General features: G+C 39.3%; 2 protein-coding genes across 4 annotated transcripts in view; both read left to right on the forward strand.

Annotated features, from left to right (window-relative positions):
- Positions 1-12,134, forward strand: part of ZC3H7A (zinc finger CCCH-type containing 7A) — a 30,025-nt gene extending 17,891 nt beyond the window's left edge. For both annotated transcript variants that reach the window (XM_086473330.1, XM_086473329.1), the window contains 11 exons: positions 1,055-1,216; positions 1,853-2,049; positions 2,287-2,384; positions 3,444-3,625; positions 5,704-5,780; positions 6,326-6,459; positions 6,836-6,941; positions 7,437-7,545; positions 8,447-8,580; positions 8,933-9,096; positions 10,097-12,134. In XM_086473330.1, coding sequence (XP_086329456.1) covers positions 1,055-1,216; positions 1,853-2,049; positions 2,287-2,384; positions 3,444-3,625; positions 5,704-5,780; positions 6,326-6,459; positions 6,836-6,941; positions 7,437-7,545; positions 8,447-8,580; positions 8,933-9,096; positions 10,097-10,286 — 1,553 coding nt within the window. In that variant the 3' untranslated portion in view covers positions 10,287-12,134. The remainder of the gene's footprint in view (positions 1-1,054; positions 1,217-1,852; positions 2,050-2,286; positions 2,385-3,443; positions 3,626-5,703; positions 5,781-6,325; positions 6,460-6,835; positions 6,942-7,436; positions 7,546-8,446; positions 8,581-8,932; positions 9,097-10,096) is intronic.
- Positions 12,135-12,610: 476 nt separating this feature from the next.
- TXNDC11 (thioredoxin domain containing 11) overlaps positions 12,611-18,994 on the forward strand; it is a 34,033-nt gene continuing 27,649 nt past the window's right edge. The window contains exons 1-4 of one of the 2 annotated variants that reach the window (XM_086472976.1): positions 12,611-12,756; positions 16,796-16,870; positions 17,168-17,384; positions 18,108-18,205. In XM_086472976.1, coding sequence (XP_086329102.1) covers positions 12,611-12,756; positions 16,796-16,870; positions 17,168-17,384; positions 18,108-18,205 — 536 coding nt within the window. The remainder of the gene's footprint in view (positions 12,757-16,795; positions 16,871-17,167; positions 17,385-18,107; positions 18,206-18,994) is intronic. The other variant, XM_086472977.1, reaches the window with a different exon arrangement.

The following is an 18,994-nucleotide window of genomic DNA, read 5'->3' on the forward strand; positions in this document are numbered from 1 at the left end:
CTTTTATTAAGACTAATCTTAAAAATAGGCATTGTGTTTCAAGTTAGAGGTGTCATTGCTATTGATATACTAATAAAGAATTGCATTGAGACATTTAGGGGATGACTATTGTAGTTTTAAGAGCTTTTATATTAATTTAGAAGTATTTTTACAGGAAAAATCCATGATGTTTGAAAAACCCTAGAACACATTCTGTTAAAAGCAGGAGCTGAAAAATATTGGTGGAAGTACTTAGCATGTTCCTAGCTTCACTTTTTGTATCTAAACATCTATTTTTTCTGTTTCTTTGCGTCTGTATCAAAGCCTTTAAGTGTCTCCTGCTTTTACTACCTACTTTTGAAATTGTACTGTTCCATCAGCTTCTTGTCCAGGGAAACTGGGTCACATTCTTGTTTTTGTAGTCCTTTAAATAGCAAAATCTGCTCATCTTCAGACTCCTCTGTTTCTTCATTTTGATGGTAATGTAATCTTCACTTTAGTTTAATCCTAAAGACAGAGTTTAAAGCCAGGCATATTTTTGTTTCCAAAATGACAAAGTTCTGGGATTGGCGTTTATATTTTTGGCATGTGTGTACTTCTTAGCCAGTGTGTTTTGTCTCTGAACATAGTAACTGTTCTAATACGAATAAAAGTTGATGGTTAAGAGAGCTGTTTACTGATCTTGGAATTCGTCTGCATTGACTTACTATAAATAGGCCGTTTAAGTTTCAAATTAGTGTTATGGAAACATATACTCTGGAATTTGAAAAACTCGCAGCAATTTGTTGCTGTCTCAAAGTAATCTTCAGGTTGTAACACAGCATCCCTCCCCAAATAACTTGTGGTTTTTTTTCTCTGCAAGACTGGTCCTTTTGTAAGTATTCAGTTTTTTCTACTCTGCTCAACATGGCTGTTCATGACTCCTGGTTCTTCAGAGGTGCTGGTGCAAGTAGGAATTCTTCACGATGTGTTCGTGTACTTTTGCTTTTGGGCTTATGTGCCAGTCTGCATATGGAAATGTTCAAAGTATTCTGCAGTTTATGCAAATGTAAGCAGTTTTCTGTGATTGTTTCAGGTCCTAAATTGTTGGATTATGCTTACCATCCCAGTTTAGAACATAAATGTAAGAAGGATATTCTAATTGGCAGAATAAAAAACTCTGAAGATAAATCATGGAAAAAAATACGACCAAGACCAACAAAGACACAGTATGTGGGACCATATTATATATGTAAAGGTACGTGTTACAGATGGTAAAATTTTAATGCCTGCACTCAAAGTAATGAGTTCCGTTTTTCCATAGCGAAGTATAGATGAGTTTTTGTTCTTGCTCATGGGAGGTGGGGAAGGAAGTTCACTGTGTTGTTTTTATTTTCAAAGGCTCTATGGAGAGACCTATTTTGACCATTAACGTGATTATTTAGAGAATGTGCACTGTACTTCTGTTCATTCATCCTGAGTAACTTTGCTTCTGAATGCTGTGCTGTTACTATTCAAAACAACAACAACAAAAGCATTCTTGTTAGACTTTTGCAGTATGAACCTCTACTTACAGTATAAGCAAGAGAGGACTCGTGGTTTAATTAACAGCTATGTTTAAGCAAAGGGTATTCTGGGTTTTCAGCAGTGTTGCCTTAGACTGGAAAAGGATAGTTGATGGAGGTGTGCATCAACCTGTCCAAGGAGTTCTAACATTTTCAGCAAGTCGTTCATCATAAGGTTTTGCTTCTGTCTGCCAGACTTAAGTGACCTATTTACTACAGATGTAGTTTCTTTATTAAAAGCATTTAAAATTGAGATAGTGGAAGCTTTAAGATGGATTTCCAATAAAAGTTGTGTAAAAGCAATGTCATATTCAATGTTGCCATTTTAGATGTCGCTGCTGAAGAGGAATGCAGATATCCAGGTCACTGCACATTTGCATATTGCCAAGAGGAGATTGATGTGTGGACACTGGAGCGCAAAGGAGCCTTTAGTCGAGAAGCTCTTTTTGGAGGAAATGGAAAGATCAACTTGACGGTGTCCCGACTTCTTCAAGAACATCATGGATTATTTATGTTTCTTTGTGAGGTGCTGCTTTATTTCTAATGACACAATAAAAATTATGATAGAAAATAAAATTACCTGTAAAGAAATGCTTGGTTCATGCATGAGTATTTTGTAAATTTTGAAATGGATGTTCAGTAATAATCTGTCTAGCTTTAGATTACAGACTAGTTGAAGTTGAACTGTTAAAATCTTTAAGGTAAGGTATATTTTCAAATGTATAAAATAAATACTCTGTAATTACCTGCTTTTGTATTCCAGAAATGTTTTGATCACAAACCCAGAATAATAAGCAAAAGGAACAAGGATAATTCATCTTCTTGTTCTCACCCTGCTATGCATGACTTTGAAGATAACAAGTATGTCTGAAATACCATCTCTTTAACATTCAGATTAAAAGCAAAAGTTCCAGGGTATTTTTTGATACTTACTTTCATTTCTTACCTGTTGATTAACTTCTCTCTTCCTTGGTAACAGACTGTTATGCTTTGGCGGTTTTGATAAGACAAATGTACTGAACAAGGATTGTCCTATGTAATTGAATTGGAAGTGAACTATTTCTTTATCAGTGCATTCAAAATTAGTGGTATCCACCCTCATGTTTGAATCTTACAGGTGTTGGTGTCAGTTTGTTAATAGCTTATCTACCTGGTGAGCTGCACTGATGTAAATACATGTGTGATGTTAAATTAATATACAAATTTGTAAGCTTGCTCTTTCTTTGGTATGTTTTGCTTATTTTGCTGTAGTTTTTACTTAGTTGATTAAGAACAGGTCTACCTTAATTACAGTGGCTGAAATAGACCATAGTCCTTACTAATTCAGTTGATAAAAAGTAGTGTGAGGAAAGTGTCTTTAATGATTTTTTGAAAGGTAACAAAGGCTTCATAGTGGTAATAGTGTTAAATAAGTTTTGGAGAATTAATTAGTCTTACATTTTTATATGATGGAATTATAAGCGGGAGCATTTTAATTGCTTTGTTTGTACTCCACTATATTGAGGAAACACTACAGCTGTGAGAGCTACGCTCTTAACTGTGATGCATCAACTCTTTCTTTAATGGTGCTCTACAAAAGTAAGTACTTGTGTTTGTAATTAGATCAGGAGATATACTTGAAAGTGGACTTTCCCTTTTGGAAACCAGTGATCCAGTTGGATTGAATTCAGTAATGCTTTGCAGAAGAGAGACCTCTCGATTTCACAAGAGTACCATTTTGTGATGTTGGTTTACTCATCTTAGAAATTATAATTAGATGCTGCTTCCTTCTGGAAACTTTTTTGGCTTTCTGATTTCATGTAGAAAGTGTTAAAAAGACATTTGAATCAGCTGTGTTGAGGGATGGTTATTTAACAAGTTTTTCCACACATGAACAAAGTCATTTTAAGGAATATCTAAAATTGACTTTTTTCAAAACAGGTGCCTTGTCCACATTTTGCGAGAAACTATGGTGAAATATTCCAAAATCCGCCCTTTTCAAGTTCGATGTCAGCTTGACCTGTGCAGACATGAGGTGCATTATGGCTGCTTACGAGAGGATAAATGCTTTTATGCTCACAGTCTGGTAGAGCTTAAAGTTTGGATAATGCAAAAGGAAACAGGTATGTTTGGCAAAGTGCTCGCTTCACTTTTCATTGTAATGCCACTTCTTCCTTGTCTCGACTCCCTCTGAAGTTAGCAACTTGGGATCAGTGCATTCACTTAAAATTTGCTGGAATCTTTCATACAGCATACTCGGTAAACAGTAACGTAAATATGACGAAAAACACTGAGTAGACTACTACCTATTCAAAATCAGCTAGTTTCTGATAGTAAAACCTGTCAAAACAGTTCATTATGTTCAGATATTTTTTTCCTGAAATAAAACTCAAAGTCTTGAGCAGATATTAAATCTAAGTCGAACTAGATTTGTTTTTATTTTTAAATCCTCAGAGCTTGGAAGTTCTTGATCAAATTTATTTTTCACAGAGCACTGAAAGAAAAGCTTGAAATATTTTGTTTATGGCATTGTTTCCTTCCATCCCCAAGTATAAGAATCACATTTTTCCACAGTTAGAACTTTCTTTTAGCTTAGTGTCATTCTGATATTCTTATGTAGTGAGCCAGAAAATAAATCTTTCTATTTTGCTAACTCTGTCTCTCGTTAGTGTATGTGTTGATAAAACTTAACTATTTCTCTGTTCTTGTTTACACAGGACGTATAGGCTGCTTTTTGTTGATCTTGCTTGGTTTTGTTGGCTTCTTTGAGGATAACAAATTTTAGTATTTCATTTCTAGCCGATCACTTTTGAACAACACGTTTCTGTATTTACAGTCCATTCCTTGGTCATGAGTTCCAAACTCTCCATGACTTTTTTTCTCCCCTTTGTTTTTTTAAAGCAATTGGACTGTTAGCAGTAAATTAATTTGTACCACACAGGAGTTGCTCATTCTTCCTGTCTTGCTCTGTATGACAGCAGTACTTCACATGTTAAGTGATCATGTTGGATTATTGTGATGCACAGAAGAAAAAGGGAGATGTGGCAATCCCAATGTGTTACAGTGTTTCGGGCATTTTTGCCCCTTTAGGTCTGTGATTTATCCTCACCTATCACTTCTTTGAAGGGGCTCCTTGTCGCTTCAGCTTTCTATCTAGATTCTTGTACAGGCATACTGACACAAGATGTCATACTGACCTGAAAATTTTGGAGGAAGAAAGTCAAATAGAGACAAGAGATGACTGTTTCATTGCTGATTTCCTGTTCTGTCTCTCCTGGGATGAACCTTTAGAAGTTTCTGTGTGAAAGTAAAACAGTTATTTTCTTATCAGCTTCCCCTACAAAGTCAAGAGTATCAAATACTTACACTGCAATTTCTATTTTGAAGTCAGGGTTGGATTCTCCAAGAAACTTGATTTGCCACAGAAAGCATATTTTTTATTTTATGATGAGTTCACGCTGCCCTCATGCTTTGCCAAAGTCAGTTTGCTCTTTGAAGAGCTCAGTCTCTGCTCTTTGAATGAGGTTCCTCTTCTGAATGTAAGGTGTGGGAAGTAAAGGAATGCTACCTCAGGAACGAAACATTTTACCAGCCCTCAAATCCAAACACAGGTGACAGTCTGTATTTGTGTGGAATTAGAGCAGTAAATGTTACAGTATGTGTGAATACTGTATAGCTCCAATAGGAACCGTAGCCAAGGTATTTATAAGAATGTGTTGTGGTTTTTTTTCTGAAACAAAACCTAGTTAACAGGGCTTGTTTAAAATCTTTGTAAAGGAGGCAGAGGCAATCTAGTGTCCGTCAGCTTGCATTTTGGATAGTTTTTCTGTGGTCTGTAATACAATGTAGCTTTTCTAATTAGATTGTCATTAGAGGTTTAGTACATTATGTTTAAATAAATACTCGAACATGAACAGTGAGTTACTTGAGCCATCTGTAATTTAAAAAACTTTGATATTTGCTTTTTGATGTAATATATACAATATGTGTGTTTTGGCGGCCCTTGTGAGAGTCTTCAGTGTGTGTGTATGGATGTAAACGTATATATCCACACCCACACATGAGTGTGTGTATATGTATACAATATATAAAAAGAAAAATAGATAAAAGCTTTGGGGCTTCAGTAGCATTCCAGTTTGAGCATCTCTGTAATTCTGCCACAGTCGTAAGAGCTAAAGAACTTTTTCCTTTCCTTTTACAGGTATTTCACATGATACTATCGTTCAAGAGTCAAAGAAGTACTGGCAGAACATGGAAGCTGGTGCACATGGATCACAGGTATTTTCGTTTTTCCATTAAACTAATTTTACAGTAATTTTGGTGATAATTCTTTTTCTATTTCTGCATATAATGTAGCTTATTTTAGAAATTACTTTTTTAATGCTCTCTTCAAATAATCTCTCTCACTGTAGGCTGTCTTAGGCTTGCTCCATTTACACTAAATGTCTGCTTTGCTTCTATGCAATTCCTTTTTTGCTTTGCTTATTTTGTCATAGGCAGAACATAAAACCTAAATAAAATTTCAAAGCCAGCTTCCATAGGGCAATTCATTATCGTTCTGATATGTAGGACTTTTATGTGTTTAGTTTGTATATATTACCACAACTTCTCTGTACATACACCTAAATCAGAAATAAGTTAAGTAAAAATGCATGTTAAGGAATGTCTTATTGGAAATTACAAGTTACAATACATGTGGTGTAACATCTGCTTCCAGACATGTGTTGTAAACCTTTATCGTAGGGGGTGATTCATAACTATGTATGGATTTCTTTGCAGATACAAAATACCTTTTATTGTTGTTGTTATTTTTTTGGCTTAAGATCCTTGGGAACCAAATGAAATATGGATCACTTAATTTGAAGATGAAGTTCGTTTGTGGTCAGTGCTGGAGAAATGGCCAAGTTAATGAGCCAGACAGAAACAAAAAATACTGTAGTGCAAAGGCAAGACACCCGTAAGTAAGACCAAACTGAAAATTTTACCAGTTTGTCAGCCATTTAAAACCTCTCTTGGGAAACTTTGTTACTGGTTAGGAAAGTGTCGTACAAGGAATTAAAAAAAAAAAAAAAAAAAGGCAACATTGAAGCAGAACACAGTCATCTCTGTAGTATAATTAATAATTGGTAATAAGAAACATTTCGGTGGCTGGTGTGGTTTGGGTTTTTTTAATTATAATCAGTTATGGTAAAGTTTCAGTAGAATTTAGTTAATCTTGAATAGATGGTGACAGCTTTATAAAGAACCTTTCTGGGCTTTCCTGGTTCTGCTTCTGTGTACACTGTATCTCTCTTTAATAGTATTTTCTTTCATTGAATGCATCTGTTTTTTAGATGGACCAAAGATCGCCGTGTGGTGCTAGTGATGTCTAATGAACGCAAGAAGTGGATGACCATTCGTCCTCTTCCCGCAAAGAAACAAGTGCCTCTGCAATTTGATGTATGTTAACCTAAAACTGACGTTTTAGTGGAGAAAATAGGGTAGCTGGAAAACACTAGTAATTGGTTTCATCAGTGCTGCAGAAATTTCCATGGGAGTTGGTGGGAGTATGTTCATAGTGTTTCTGCAGAGTTCAGCCTTAGAAAAGCACTGGTCTCACACACTACTACTGGAGCCCTTTCGCACCAGTGGAAGTCAGTAACTTCTTTAGTGATTTAACTGAGTTCTTACTAGTTCCAGTAAACATTTCAGAAATACTTGACACGTATTTGTGGTCTGGTAATCTGGTAGGGGGCAAAAAGCAGTCATAGTACTTGCTTCCAGCAGTTTGCCTTTTCTAACTACAATGTAGTAACCCTGATTTTGGTTTTTTTGTGTGATATAAACGTCTGATTGGGAGGGGAAACACTAGCGAAGGCTGAAAGAAAATTGTTTTCTACTATCATCCGTTTTACTTTATATTCATGAAGATTTTTTTTTTAATTCATGTTCCAGTTGTGCAATCATATTGCTTCAGGCAAGAAATGTCAGTATGATGGAAACTGCTCATTTGCTCACAGTCCTGAGGAAAGAGAGATGTGGACTTACATGAAGGAGAATAGCAGTAAGTAGAAGAGTAAATCTAACATGTTGTAAATCTAACTGTTTTGCTTTTTTCTCTTACTGCTTTTTAATCCACTTTCTTTCAGTGTTTTATAGTAAACCTTGCAGGTGCTGTGTTTTGGGGTTTGGGTTTTTTTGTTCTTTTGTTTGTTTGTTTGTTTTTTGAGGGGGTGTTTTTGTTTGTTTGTTAGTTTGTTTAATTTGAACAAGCCCAGACTGGGTATTAAAAAATAGTATTAAATAAAAATAGCTGTATTGTTATATATTTGTTGCTTGATGTGTTTTTTAACAATAGAGTAGCTTGTATCAATTTTTTTAGATGTCTCAGAAATAGTACATGGATCCATGCAGCAATATTGTTTGATGTTTATACTCTGTATTGCCATGTGCACACACATTCTGTTGATAACATATGGGGCCAAGCTGTTTGCAGAAGAATCCCCCGCCCTGCAGTATATTTACTGGGAATTACTATTCACTTTTTTATCCCATTAGAGTGTTACTGGGGAGAAATAGTTGAAACTTGAAAGTAATAAATGACATAAATGATAATATCATGGTCTGTAAGAAAGCAGACTAGACTTCAAAAATTGTAGGATACTTTATATTAGTGCTTTGAAGTTCAGATATTGATACACAGTGGCACAGTTGTTATCTGCACACTGGGTGCCTGTTCATACTTTCCCCTAGATAGGCAGAAACGGGTCTTGCTAAGTAGCCAGAGATTCATATTACTCTTGACTCTTATCTTTAAGTGTGTAACTGTCTACATCGTGTCCTTCCTTTTTTCTTCTTACAATAGGTGGGGACTGAATTATGTTTGCAAACTCAGTCATTTATCTAGTATTCTCAAACTCTTGCCTTAATTGCTAATTACTTATTTTAGCTTCTGCTCTCATTAGTTCAAGACTTGGAGCAGTTGTATGATATATGGCTAAAAAGTCAGAAACCAGAAAAAGGAGATGATACAACTGCTCAGGCAAACAAAGAAAATGGGAAGCAAATTCACATGCCGACTGACTATGCTGAAGTTACAGTAAGTAATCATAGGTATAGTTGTAAGTTCAAACGTGGGATTTTGTTCTGTGTGGGTTCCCCCCCCCCGTTAGTAGCATATGTTGTTGTCATTACTTCCTTCGTGCTTCTTTAGATCATAGCTAGCTACACTAAATGCAGACTTTAACTGACACCGTAAAGCAGTTCTTCTGAATCCTGTAAAGTCAGCGGAGATCGTAAACTTCAGGTGATTGTTTAAATAACTGTATCTCTTTAGGCAAACAGCAATTTACAAGCCAACATAAAGAAAACATTCAAAATGTATTAGGAGCAGTTCTGTGCTTACATTATTGAATTCTCAGCTTTTTGTTTTCAAATTCCCTGTAAAACAGGTGGATTTTCACTGTTGGATGTGTGGGAAGAACTGTAATAGTGAGAAGCAATGGCAGGGTCACATTTCTTCTGAAAAGCATAAAGAGAAGGTTTTCCACACTGAGGACGATCAAAACTGCTGGCAGTATCGCTTTCCAACTGGATATTTTAGCATTTGTGATAGGTATGTGGTTTTTAAGATGTCAAAAATGCTGAAAAATGATAGTTCATAGTGTAAATAATTAAGGTGGTTATTAGTTTTGACAGAGAATGTTTCTAGAATTTCTTGCTTTGCATGCATCTTTTAACAAGAAATTAAGTAATTAACAGTATTTTAAGACATACCATTAGAACTCAGGGAGTGACAAGGTGCCTAATTCTTAAATGCAGCTTGTTTATCTGACTTTTTGTAAATCTGTTGAAAGTTCTTTCCACTGTTGGAATCTTTTTGGAAGGCTAAAAACTTTGGAATCTGCATTCTGGAGTTAAAGATTCAATTCGCTAGTACAGATACCTTTGTTACTCCATTTCAAGGTAAAGATTTTGAATGCCTTGCAGATCTTGAGAAATTGCACAGTGTATAAAGCAAGTTATTTTTTGTTTGCAGTCTTACATGGAAGCTTACATTCCCCTTTACTAGATTTTTAGGTTACATTCTAAATGTATGTGATGTTTTGAACACTGACAGACCTCAGATATGCAGTATGAAGTGAATACAGATGGGCATGCTTATGACTTAATATAAAAATGCTGGGGTAAAATAGATTCTTAAGCCATACTGAGTAGTTAAAAACAAATTTAGTTAACAAAGGTTAATTGATCAGTTAGATTATTTTTTTTTTTTAACAATAATAGTTCTTCAGTTTAGTGAGTTAAATGATAAGGTATTCATTTACCTGAAATTAAAGGTTTCAGGCATTAAATAACTCAGTAAAGTAGGAGCATGAAAAGCAGAAAGAAAAGAGTCATCTCTGGTCCTCTGTAAATACTTGACAGCTGGGAAAGAAAAATGTAATCGAATGCTAAACAGAGTTAGTATCATCTTACTTAAATACTTTTCCAATTATTTTTTTTCGTCCTTAATATTGTAGTGTATTTGAAAAACATGACCAGAAGAAAATACCTAGATGCAATAGTGATCATGATAATTCTGTGAAAACACTATTTGAAATCTATCTTAACAGATATATGGCTGGTACTTGCACTGAAGGAAACAACTGTAAATTTGCCCATGGAAATGCTGAACTCCATGAGTGGGAAGAACGAAGACAAGTTTTAAGAATGAAGCTCAGCAAAGCGAGAAAAGACCACTTGATTGCTCCCAGTGATAATGACTTTGGAAAATATAGTTTTTTGTTTAAAGATTTAAACTAATACTGAGAATGACACATACACGTTATCAGCTGGAAGCATAAACCAGAAAATTTGACAATAATCAAAAGCATGTGACAGAAAAGCTGCAGGTTTTCTGCTTTTATTGGCATATATTGTTCCTCCTGAACGGCAAAATATAGTAGATTTAGGGGGATTGAGCAGACCTGTCTATGCTCTCATGAAACAGAGTGGTGATTAAAAAAATCTGAAGTATTATGTGCTTACTCACCTTCTGTTGGACAGAAAGTTAGGAAATAGAAAGGGGGAAGAGAGGTTATAATATCTAGGAAGCCCCCTAGTATCAGTCCTTCAGTTGAAAAACTTTAAGGTATCAAGGTATTACAAAACAGAGTGTTACGGGCTAAGAAGAAAATGATGGATGAAAATTCTTCAGATCTTTTAACGGAGAGGATTTGTTTAAAACAAAAGTTTGCTACTTATCTATATGTAGGTTGCTAAAAAGGATTTTCTTATTAAAGATTTTAAACAAAATAACCATTTAACTACAATATATGTTGAATGGGTATTTTTTCTCTATTTGTATGTTTCAATATAATTTACTGAAAAAGGATCTTGGGAGGAAAAGTATTAATTTTTGAAAATGAAGTAGTTAAAATTCTGTTTCTTGGTCTTTGCTGTTTAAATGATGATTTTGAAAGATTACACTTGTATGTCAGTATTGTGTATTATTGTATGGACTAATGTTGCCTGTAATAAAGAGAACTTTACACAAAGCTGTTTTTTGCATGTAGCCTCTCAGGATTGAGATTTTGTAAAAACAAACAGTGATTTGCCTATTAGCAAAAGCTTGAGCGCCTGTAGCTGAAAATTTACTAAGTTGGTATTTGTGTCTCCAGCTGCTTGTGTGCAATTTTCAGTATTGCCATTAGCTCATCACTCAAATAACAAAAATGGCCAACTAACTTGTGAGATGGACAAGCAGGCTGGAGCTGCGCGGTGCTGAGATGTGTTCAGCCTTTGGACTTGGGCATGAGCCGCCACCTCGGCTGCAAGGGGGATGGCTCTTCAGGTTGCATTTCCTGCAGAGCCCAGGGAATGGAGAACTGGAGATGACTTCTGACTGACGAGCCTTTTGGCTTTACAGTCTCTGCAGCCTCTGTTCTGTTTTGGCTTTTCTGCAGATTGTACTTTCAGCTTTCTTTGTGTGTTCACTTCATTATTTTTTTTTCCTTTCTTTTTTTTTTTTTTTTTAAACTAAGCTTCTTTCACTCGTTCGTTCAAAATCGCTAAAGCTAGGTTTCTTTTTTTTTTTTCCCCCATGACTGACTTCGCCCTCCTCTCAAGAGTATTTTTCTCTGTTATTGGCTGACCTTACATAATTAGAAGAGCTTTAAGAATGACTTCAGTAGTTTGAATGTAGTCGTTGGCCATATATTGTGTAGGTAAAAAGTGTTGAACCAAAGTTCAGTAATACTCATACACATGACAAGCCTGGATGCTGTGTCCCTTTCACTTCACAGAATAAAAGCACAACGAATATTAAAACACCACCTTGTGCTTCAGCCAGACCTAGAGGAACCTGGGATATGGCTGTTCCTTACAAGCTAGGCTGAAGTACATTTGAACATGGTGTACGGTATGCATAGGAAGTGGCTTGGTGCTTGAAATACCACCTGCTGCAATGCTAATTTTTTACATTGTTTGTAATAAACTGAGCTTGAAATAGAGTACTATGGACACTGTTGTTTCTGTGACAAAACCTGATTGTATCGTGTGCCTTTCTGAATTGTTTTCTCAATTTTATGCTGTCATTGTTTAATGTAAGTGCTCTGTAAATTATTGGAAGTAATTCTAGACAAAACTAAACATGAAATCCTTGTTCTGTAAGGACGGTGTGAAATCGTTAATGGCTGCAGTGTGGGGGCTGTTGGGGAGGAGCTGCCGGAGGGGGCTCGGTCCTCGCAGAAACAGCGGAGTCGCTGGGAATTTACTCCCTCATCCCGGTGACGGGAACGGGAAGCACGTCCTGCCCGGAGGGCAGGCGGCCCACACCGTCCTTCCTAGCGCCCTTTCCCCCAGGCCGCGGGTGGGACGGGCAGCGAGCGAGGGCCGCCGGCCTCACGGCGCTCCCGGGCCGCCAGCAGGACCCGCCCTGACCCCGCCCTCCCGCGGGGTCCCCCTGCCCGGCCGGGCCCGGCCGCCTGTGCGCCTGCTCGGGGCGGCGCGACGTGGCGGCGGCGGGTTCGCGGGCGGAGGGGGCCGCCCCGCCCGGCCCGGCGCGGCTGACAGGCGGGCGGTAGGGAGACGTGTGCGAGCGGGAGCGGCCCGGTGGCCCGCACCCCTCCCCGCCTCGGCCGGGGGTGATGTCGTTATGCGGCGGCTCCGGCCCCGCGGCTGCCCCTCGGCTGCGGCCTCGCGCTGCCCAGATGGCGCGGCGGCCCGAGCTGCTGTGCGGCGCTGCCATCGTGCTGGGCTGCGCTTTCCTCGTCGCCCTCAAAGTCACCTGCAGGTAATGGCGCAGGGGGGCGGCTTCGGGGGAGCGGGGGGGGGGGGGGGGCAGGCGGGCGCGGGGTTACGGAGTGGCCCGACGGAGGGAAGCGGCTGCCCGCCGCTCTTCCTGGGGGCGGTGCGTGCCCCGGAGGCCTGGGGCAGAGCTGCCTGCGGGGGTCCCGCCCCGGGGCCTGCGGGTGCGCCGGGCTGCGGGCCGTCCCGAGGCGCGACCCCTTGTGCCCGCTCTGGCCGCACCTCTCCGCGGCGGGGTTCCGTGAGGCGCCGCGCGCGGCCGGGTCGCGGAGGGGCGCCGGGCCGTTCCTGCGGGAGGTGGCAGCCCTTCCTCCCGGGGCCAACGACATGCGATCCCCATGGCAACGGCGGCCGTTCCCCCGTCGGCGGGCAGCACCGTCGCCAGCTCGGCGGTGTGGCGGCGGGGGGCCACGGGGAGCAGTGCCCCGCGCCGGGCGTTAGTACATGGGTAGGGAAGAAGCGACGGTGTTTTTAAGATAGATGCGCCTTCATCGGGAGGCGTCGGGGTGCGGCGGCAGGTACGCGACTGCACACGCCCCGGAGGGACAGGCGCGCTGCTGAGGAAGCTGTTCTTCCTCATCTCCGGGGAGCAGCTCGTACCTCGCTTTGCCGAAGAAGCAATGAGGGTGCACAGGGCTGGGGCCCTTTCCCCAGCGCGCTCTGCCGGCTGCGTCGGCGTGGGGGTACAAAGTGGGGCGAAACAGGTCTCTTCTGGCTCAGGCGTTGGTGTCAACACCCGCATTACCTGCATCGGCTGCAGACAGGAGATGCTTGGTGTTTTTTTTTTTTTTCCCCAGTCTGGTGGTGCTCCTCTTGGGAGCGGAAGCTTTCTGAGCTTTCTTCATTGCAAAAGTCTCTTTGGTTCCTGTTTGCTGGGAGCCTGGTTTACGTGGGTACATGGAGCTGCGATGTTTGTAGCTGGAAGTGCTGGGAGAGTTGGGTGGTGCATGGTAGGCATTTAACTGGGCTGCGGCTGGGCAGCTCATTTCTGGAGCCTAAACTGGGATCTGAATGTTCTGGGTGGGTTTTAGGTCAAGGTGACTGTTCCATACTTGGAGTCATGCTGTATTAGTTTAAGAACATCTACTGCACTTGAGGTTTAATTTTTGGGAGTGGGGGAATGCTCCAAGGATCTGATTACTGCAGAATCTGACAAATTTTTATTCCAAGAAACACTTGATTCATAGGTAACACTTCTGAATAATACTAAGGCCTTCTTTTCTTACCTGTCCGCAGAGGACTTCTTATTTGAATCAGAGTGAATTTTAAGCCTATGAATGAGTTGCTCAGTGAGCAGCGGTGCCTCTGGTACAGACACTGCATGTGTATCTCCTAACGACCAGATAATTTAGATGAAAGTGTAAAGCTTTTGCCATATTACAGACTGTATGGTGAAGAATTTCTGAACTTAATCACCTCTCTGTTTTACTGTGCATTACTGAAAAATTAATTATTTTATTAATATACTTACAACGATGCTTCTGTTTTCTTCCTGCTCTCCTTTATTTAAAACCTGCATGTTCCTTTCATTTTACTGCTAGCTGTGTTTGAAAGCTCACAAATGGAACGTGCCTCTTGCCACCCTGTACTCTCTACAGGAAGTTTGATTAAAGGGGTCTGGCTTTTCAGATTGTAGTTAAATAGACAAACTAATATCAGAAAAGTATTCCCTGTTCTGTTGCTGTCAGAAACCTAGAAAATTCAAATGTAACAATTCCACGTGCAATTTGGAGGATGGTTAGTTGCACTTTAACTATGGCTGCGGTACATAGTCTCTCACCACACATCAGTACGGTTTGCAAGCAGGTCTCAGCACCAGAGTACAGTTGGTAACACTACACGTACAACACGTAACTTTCAAGACCAATGGATAAAAAGTATGGAAAGGGAGAATTCCTTTACTACAAGGCAATCTGTTAGTGGGGTTTGAGGTATTGCAGGTTTATAGGGGCTCAAGGAAGAGCCAAATGAAGCCTGACTTAATGTGTGGTATTCTGGAAAGCCCGTGGTTTAGAACCTGAATTACTTCTGGCACTATGCAAATGTCTTTCGAGACAACCCCACCCTAAGGACCTTGCAGTCAAAGGGGCTGATCCTACAGCCACTTGCATTTGTTTTCCTTTATTACCAGGTTGTTGGGTTGAAATGAGTTTAAGTTTTTATAGGCTCTGTACAGCAGGTAAATAACACAATCGGCATTTTAATGCAGTATGTGATTATTATGTTTGTATAATAGTTTATTATGTAATCCTCTGTTTATACTTACATAGTTTTTAGGGATTCAGAGCATTATTCTCTTCGTAAACCTGGGAATTACATACAAGTACCCTGTTACGCATTTGGTATTGTAGAGAGAGACACTTCTGAGCAAATCAGCTTAAGCTAGTAGTTACTGATGTATTGTGTTTTGGTTTTTGATAGTTACTGGAGGTTTTTTCGTATTTGAAAGTAGCTATATATAGTTCCTGACTCATTCATGTCATAGGACTTCTGTTGATCTGTTTTATGCTTTCTTGCAATTTGGAACCAATTTCATAGCTCGTTTTTAAGGCTTATGCTGTAACTCTTGAACCAGTTGTCCCCTTCCAGTTTAATTCAGTAGAGGAAGCCAAGGTTTTAAACGTGTTTAGGTTGTCCATTTTCATTAAACTGGGTAAAGAGGAGAAATTCTGGTTAGTGTCTCTGACGAAGTATGTGTTAGTGTGAGATCAACACTTAGCTACTGTATTTCGCTTTCAGCAGCTGATCAGCGTGTGTGTCCTGACCTGGGAGTTAGAGCTGTAGCAGTGCAACCAGTGTTGTCCTGTCCAGCTGGCAGTTAGAAATCATGGGAAGAGGCTTGCAGTTTGGATAAGCGCGGGGTGCAGGACCTGGAGAGAACCCGAGGTGTTGGTTGTGAGGTGACATGAGAACCTAAGGGTTGGGGAAGAAGGTGCTGGGTTACTGACTGGGGGAGAAGGGAAGGAACAAAGGTAGAAGTCCATAGAAGAAACTAGTTTTTTTGCCATCTGTGCGAAAACATAATTTTATGAGTAGTGGAATTAATGAATTGTAAACATGAGGAACCAGGTAATATTTTTAAAATTCTGGATTTTGAAGCAGATGTTGTCTCTTACATATGATTTAAGAATTTCCCTAACTCCTAGAAAATGTACTGGGAGGATTCTTAAATGTGGAGCTTTAAGTGTGTGCTTAGTAATCTGGACACGAGAGAAGAGCTGTGGCTTTTGTGGGTCTGCATTGTAGAAACAAAGGTACTTCTTACAAACCAGAATGATTGTAAGGTTTGAAAATGTGTCAGCGTTGTTAGGAGGTTGCTTAATGTAAGAGTTTGACAGTGTTCGGGGCTCAATAATTTTATCACAATTACTAAAATTGGAACTTGAGAAGGATCAAATATCAGGTAAAAGGACTTTTGTATTAGCTTTTTATTGTGATACAACGTAAAGGAGTGCAGAGTCTTTCCTAAAACTTCCTGTCACATAAGGAACCAGGGCAAAATTGAGCATTACAGTGGTGCAGTCCAGTTTTTAATCTGACTTGCTCCGGTGTAAATATAGCTAGTGGGAAATTTTGGAATTAAGAGAATATAGAAAAGAGAGTATGATCATTCATTTGCATTTAAGGCATTTTATACCGTAACAACTGAACACCTTGTAAATGATGAGTTCTGGATTGTTAGATTGCTGATTTGATAAAAAATAGCTTCCTGAGAATTTTGTTTATGTTCTTGGTATTGGTCAAACTAATTTCTCTTAAGAAACTTAATCTGTCATAATCTCTTTAAATTGAAACTCTCTATTTGTTGAAATTTTCCTTACATTGAAGAGGAAATGTGCCCTAAACAGTTTGCAATCCCTGCTCTAATCAGTAAAATAAGCTAACACCCATTACGTATTTTTTCCTAATACAATATAAAGCAATAGAGGGGCAGAATACTTTAAAGCAAGGTGTAAAGCAGGGTGATAGTCTCTGTTTGTATAAACATCACAAAACTTCATGATCAGTGTCTCTTCTCTTATCAGGGTGCTGTTACCTAAAGTACAAGTGTTAAAAGAGGATGAGGCCAGGGAAGAAGTCCAAAGAAATCACTCTTCCTGGTAATTTTATGCTCTATAGCAACCAGCAATAAGAGTGTGAGCTAACATACCCATAAACATAGTGCATGGTATCACAACGTGACTTTCGAAAGCTTGTTAAGGGTGATCTTTAGATTTTCATTATTTTACTTTTTAGATTATTTTACTAACTCAGATAATATAAATTGTAGTCATTTGCATCAATTTCTAAAGCTTTGTCGTTGCATGACCCTTTCTGAGATTAAAAATTAGGGCTTTAGGCATGCTTTAACTACTGCTGTACAGTCTCGATAACCAGTCTTACTTTCCTTCCTGCAGCCGAGCAAAAGATGTAACCATGCCAGCGAAGCTTCCAGTGAACTTTTTCTCCACAAGATCTCCAGTCATTGATCTTTTTCGGGGACAATTAGACTATGCAGATCACCTTCGTCAGGATTCAGAAATTGTGCTGTATTTCTTCTATGCGCCGTGGTGTGGCCAGTCCATTGCAGCAAGAGAAGAAATAGAATATGTGGCCAGCAGACTGTCAGACCAGGTAACTCCAGAGAAGATATGAATCTTAAACACGGCTTGATAGCTCTTTAGTCTTCGAGCCAATGCCAATTTTTGTCACCCCATGGGAACCGGTAGGACTTGAATGCTCACATTTTAGTGTAACTCTGCCAGTCATCTTAATTTTGATTTAATGTACAGAGTGTTAGAATAAACTGAGAAAACCTGTGATTCCTGTGCAGTTGTCTGTTATTTCTGTTCGTGAATGGGGAACTCTGCAAGTTTCTTCTTGTAACGAGTTTCCAGATATATTCACCTGCCTTCAGACAGAGATTGCAGGGAGTTCGCTTCCGGTTCCAGGACCGTTGGAGACACTGGTAATAACCTAAGATTGCAGCCATAGCACTGCTTTCTAGCAGTTGGTTAGCTGTGAACTCTTCACAGGTACAGGTGTCCTAAACCTCTGCTCGTTGAGCTCCGCTCTGCAGAAAAAGTAATTAATACGGATTATGACAAGTAAATAAATCAGAAGGATTTAGATTAAGAAGCTTAAAAAAACTAGAAAAAAATTGACAGAAGGTATTGCTGTTGCAAAATGATAAAAGAAAAAAATCTTGTATGATAGAATTGAGAGAAACAGATATGGAATACTGAGTTGAAAAGATACTGAAAATACCGGATGGAGTGTGTTGGACAAAATGCGTATTAGATAAAGGAGGTCACAGTAATGTACTTTGTTAGCTGCAAATTTTTACCTGTTGTGCAGGTGCTGTTTGTGGCTGTAAATTGCTGGTGGAACCAGGGAAAATGCAGGAAGCAGAAGCATTTCTTTTATTTTCCTGTGATACACTTATACCATCGGAGGTAAGATTTCATACGTACAGTCTGGCTTTTTTATTGTTATTTTGGGAAACAGAGATGTTGTATAAAATGTTGCATTTTGAAAATACTACATTTATGGCTATAGCAGACAGTTGTAGAGGAGGAGATTCTGCGTGAAGCTCATCCTGTATGCTACTTAGGTGTCAAGAAGGGCTGTAAATGTCAGTTAAATGACATGCTGCACAATTCTTCAGCCTTAATGAAATTTTCTGTTGCCTGTGCATCTCCTGGAAATTCTGTGTCCAATGAGAAGTAGAGGATTCAGATTTATATATTAATTTCAATTGTCTGTTTGCTCCGTGGATGGATTATAGCAACTGGTCCCAATTTGTGACAGCAATAAAGTAGGTACTTAAGGGCTATTGAAGTTAGTGGAATTTAAGTGCATATTTAAATGGCAGTATGTACTGAAGACTTTCTTCTGAATTTGAGCTTTACACTCACTTTTCTGTTCTCCTAATGTTGAGAAATCACTGTATGAAATTACATACAATCTCACTTTTATTTTTTAGTATTTGTATGCATTATCCTTTTTTTTTTTTTTCCCACTCTGTGTGTGGAGCAGAAGGTAAGGAAACACAGTCTCTAATGCAAGGTACGATAGAGCTGGATGCATTTCATCACTTGCATTTTACTTGTGTACTCTAGTCTTGAACTGCAGCTCTCTTCCATTACAGAGGCTGATTGAGGTTTTTAGGGGTGATGCACGTATTGAGGAGGAACAATCCTGATCTTTGTCAGATGAACTTGGAATAGACACAGATGGCACTG

Source organism: Leptosomus discolor, chromosome 14, assembly GCF_034619465.1.
Source record: "Leptosomus discolor isolate bLepDis1 chromosome 14, bLepDis1.hap2, whole genome shotgun sequence".
NCBI classification, from domain to species: domain Eukaryota; kingdom Metazoa; phylum Chordata; class Aves; order Leptosomiformes; family Leptosomidae; genus Leptosomus; species Leptosomus discolor.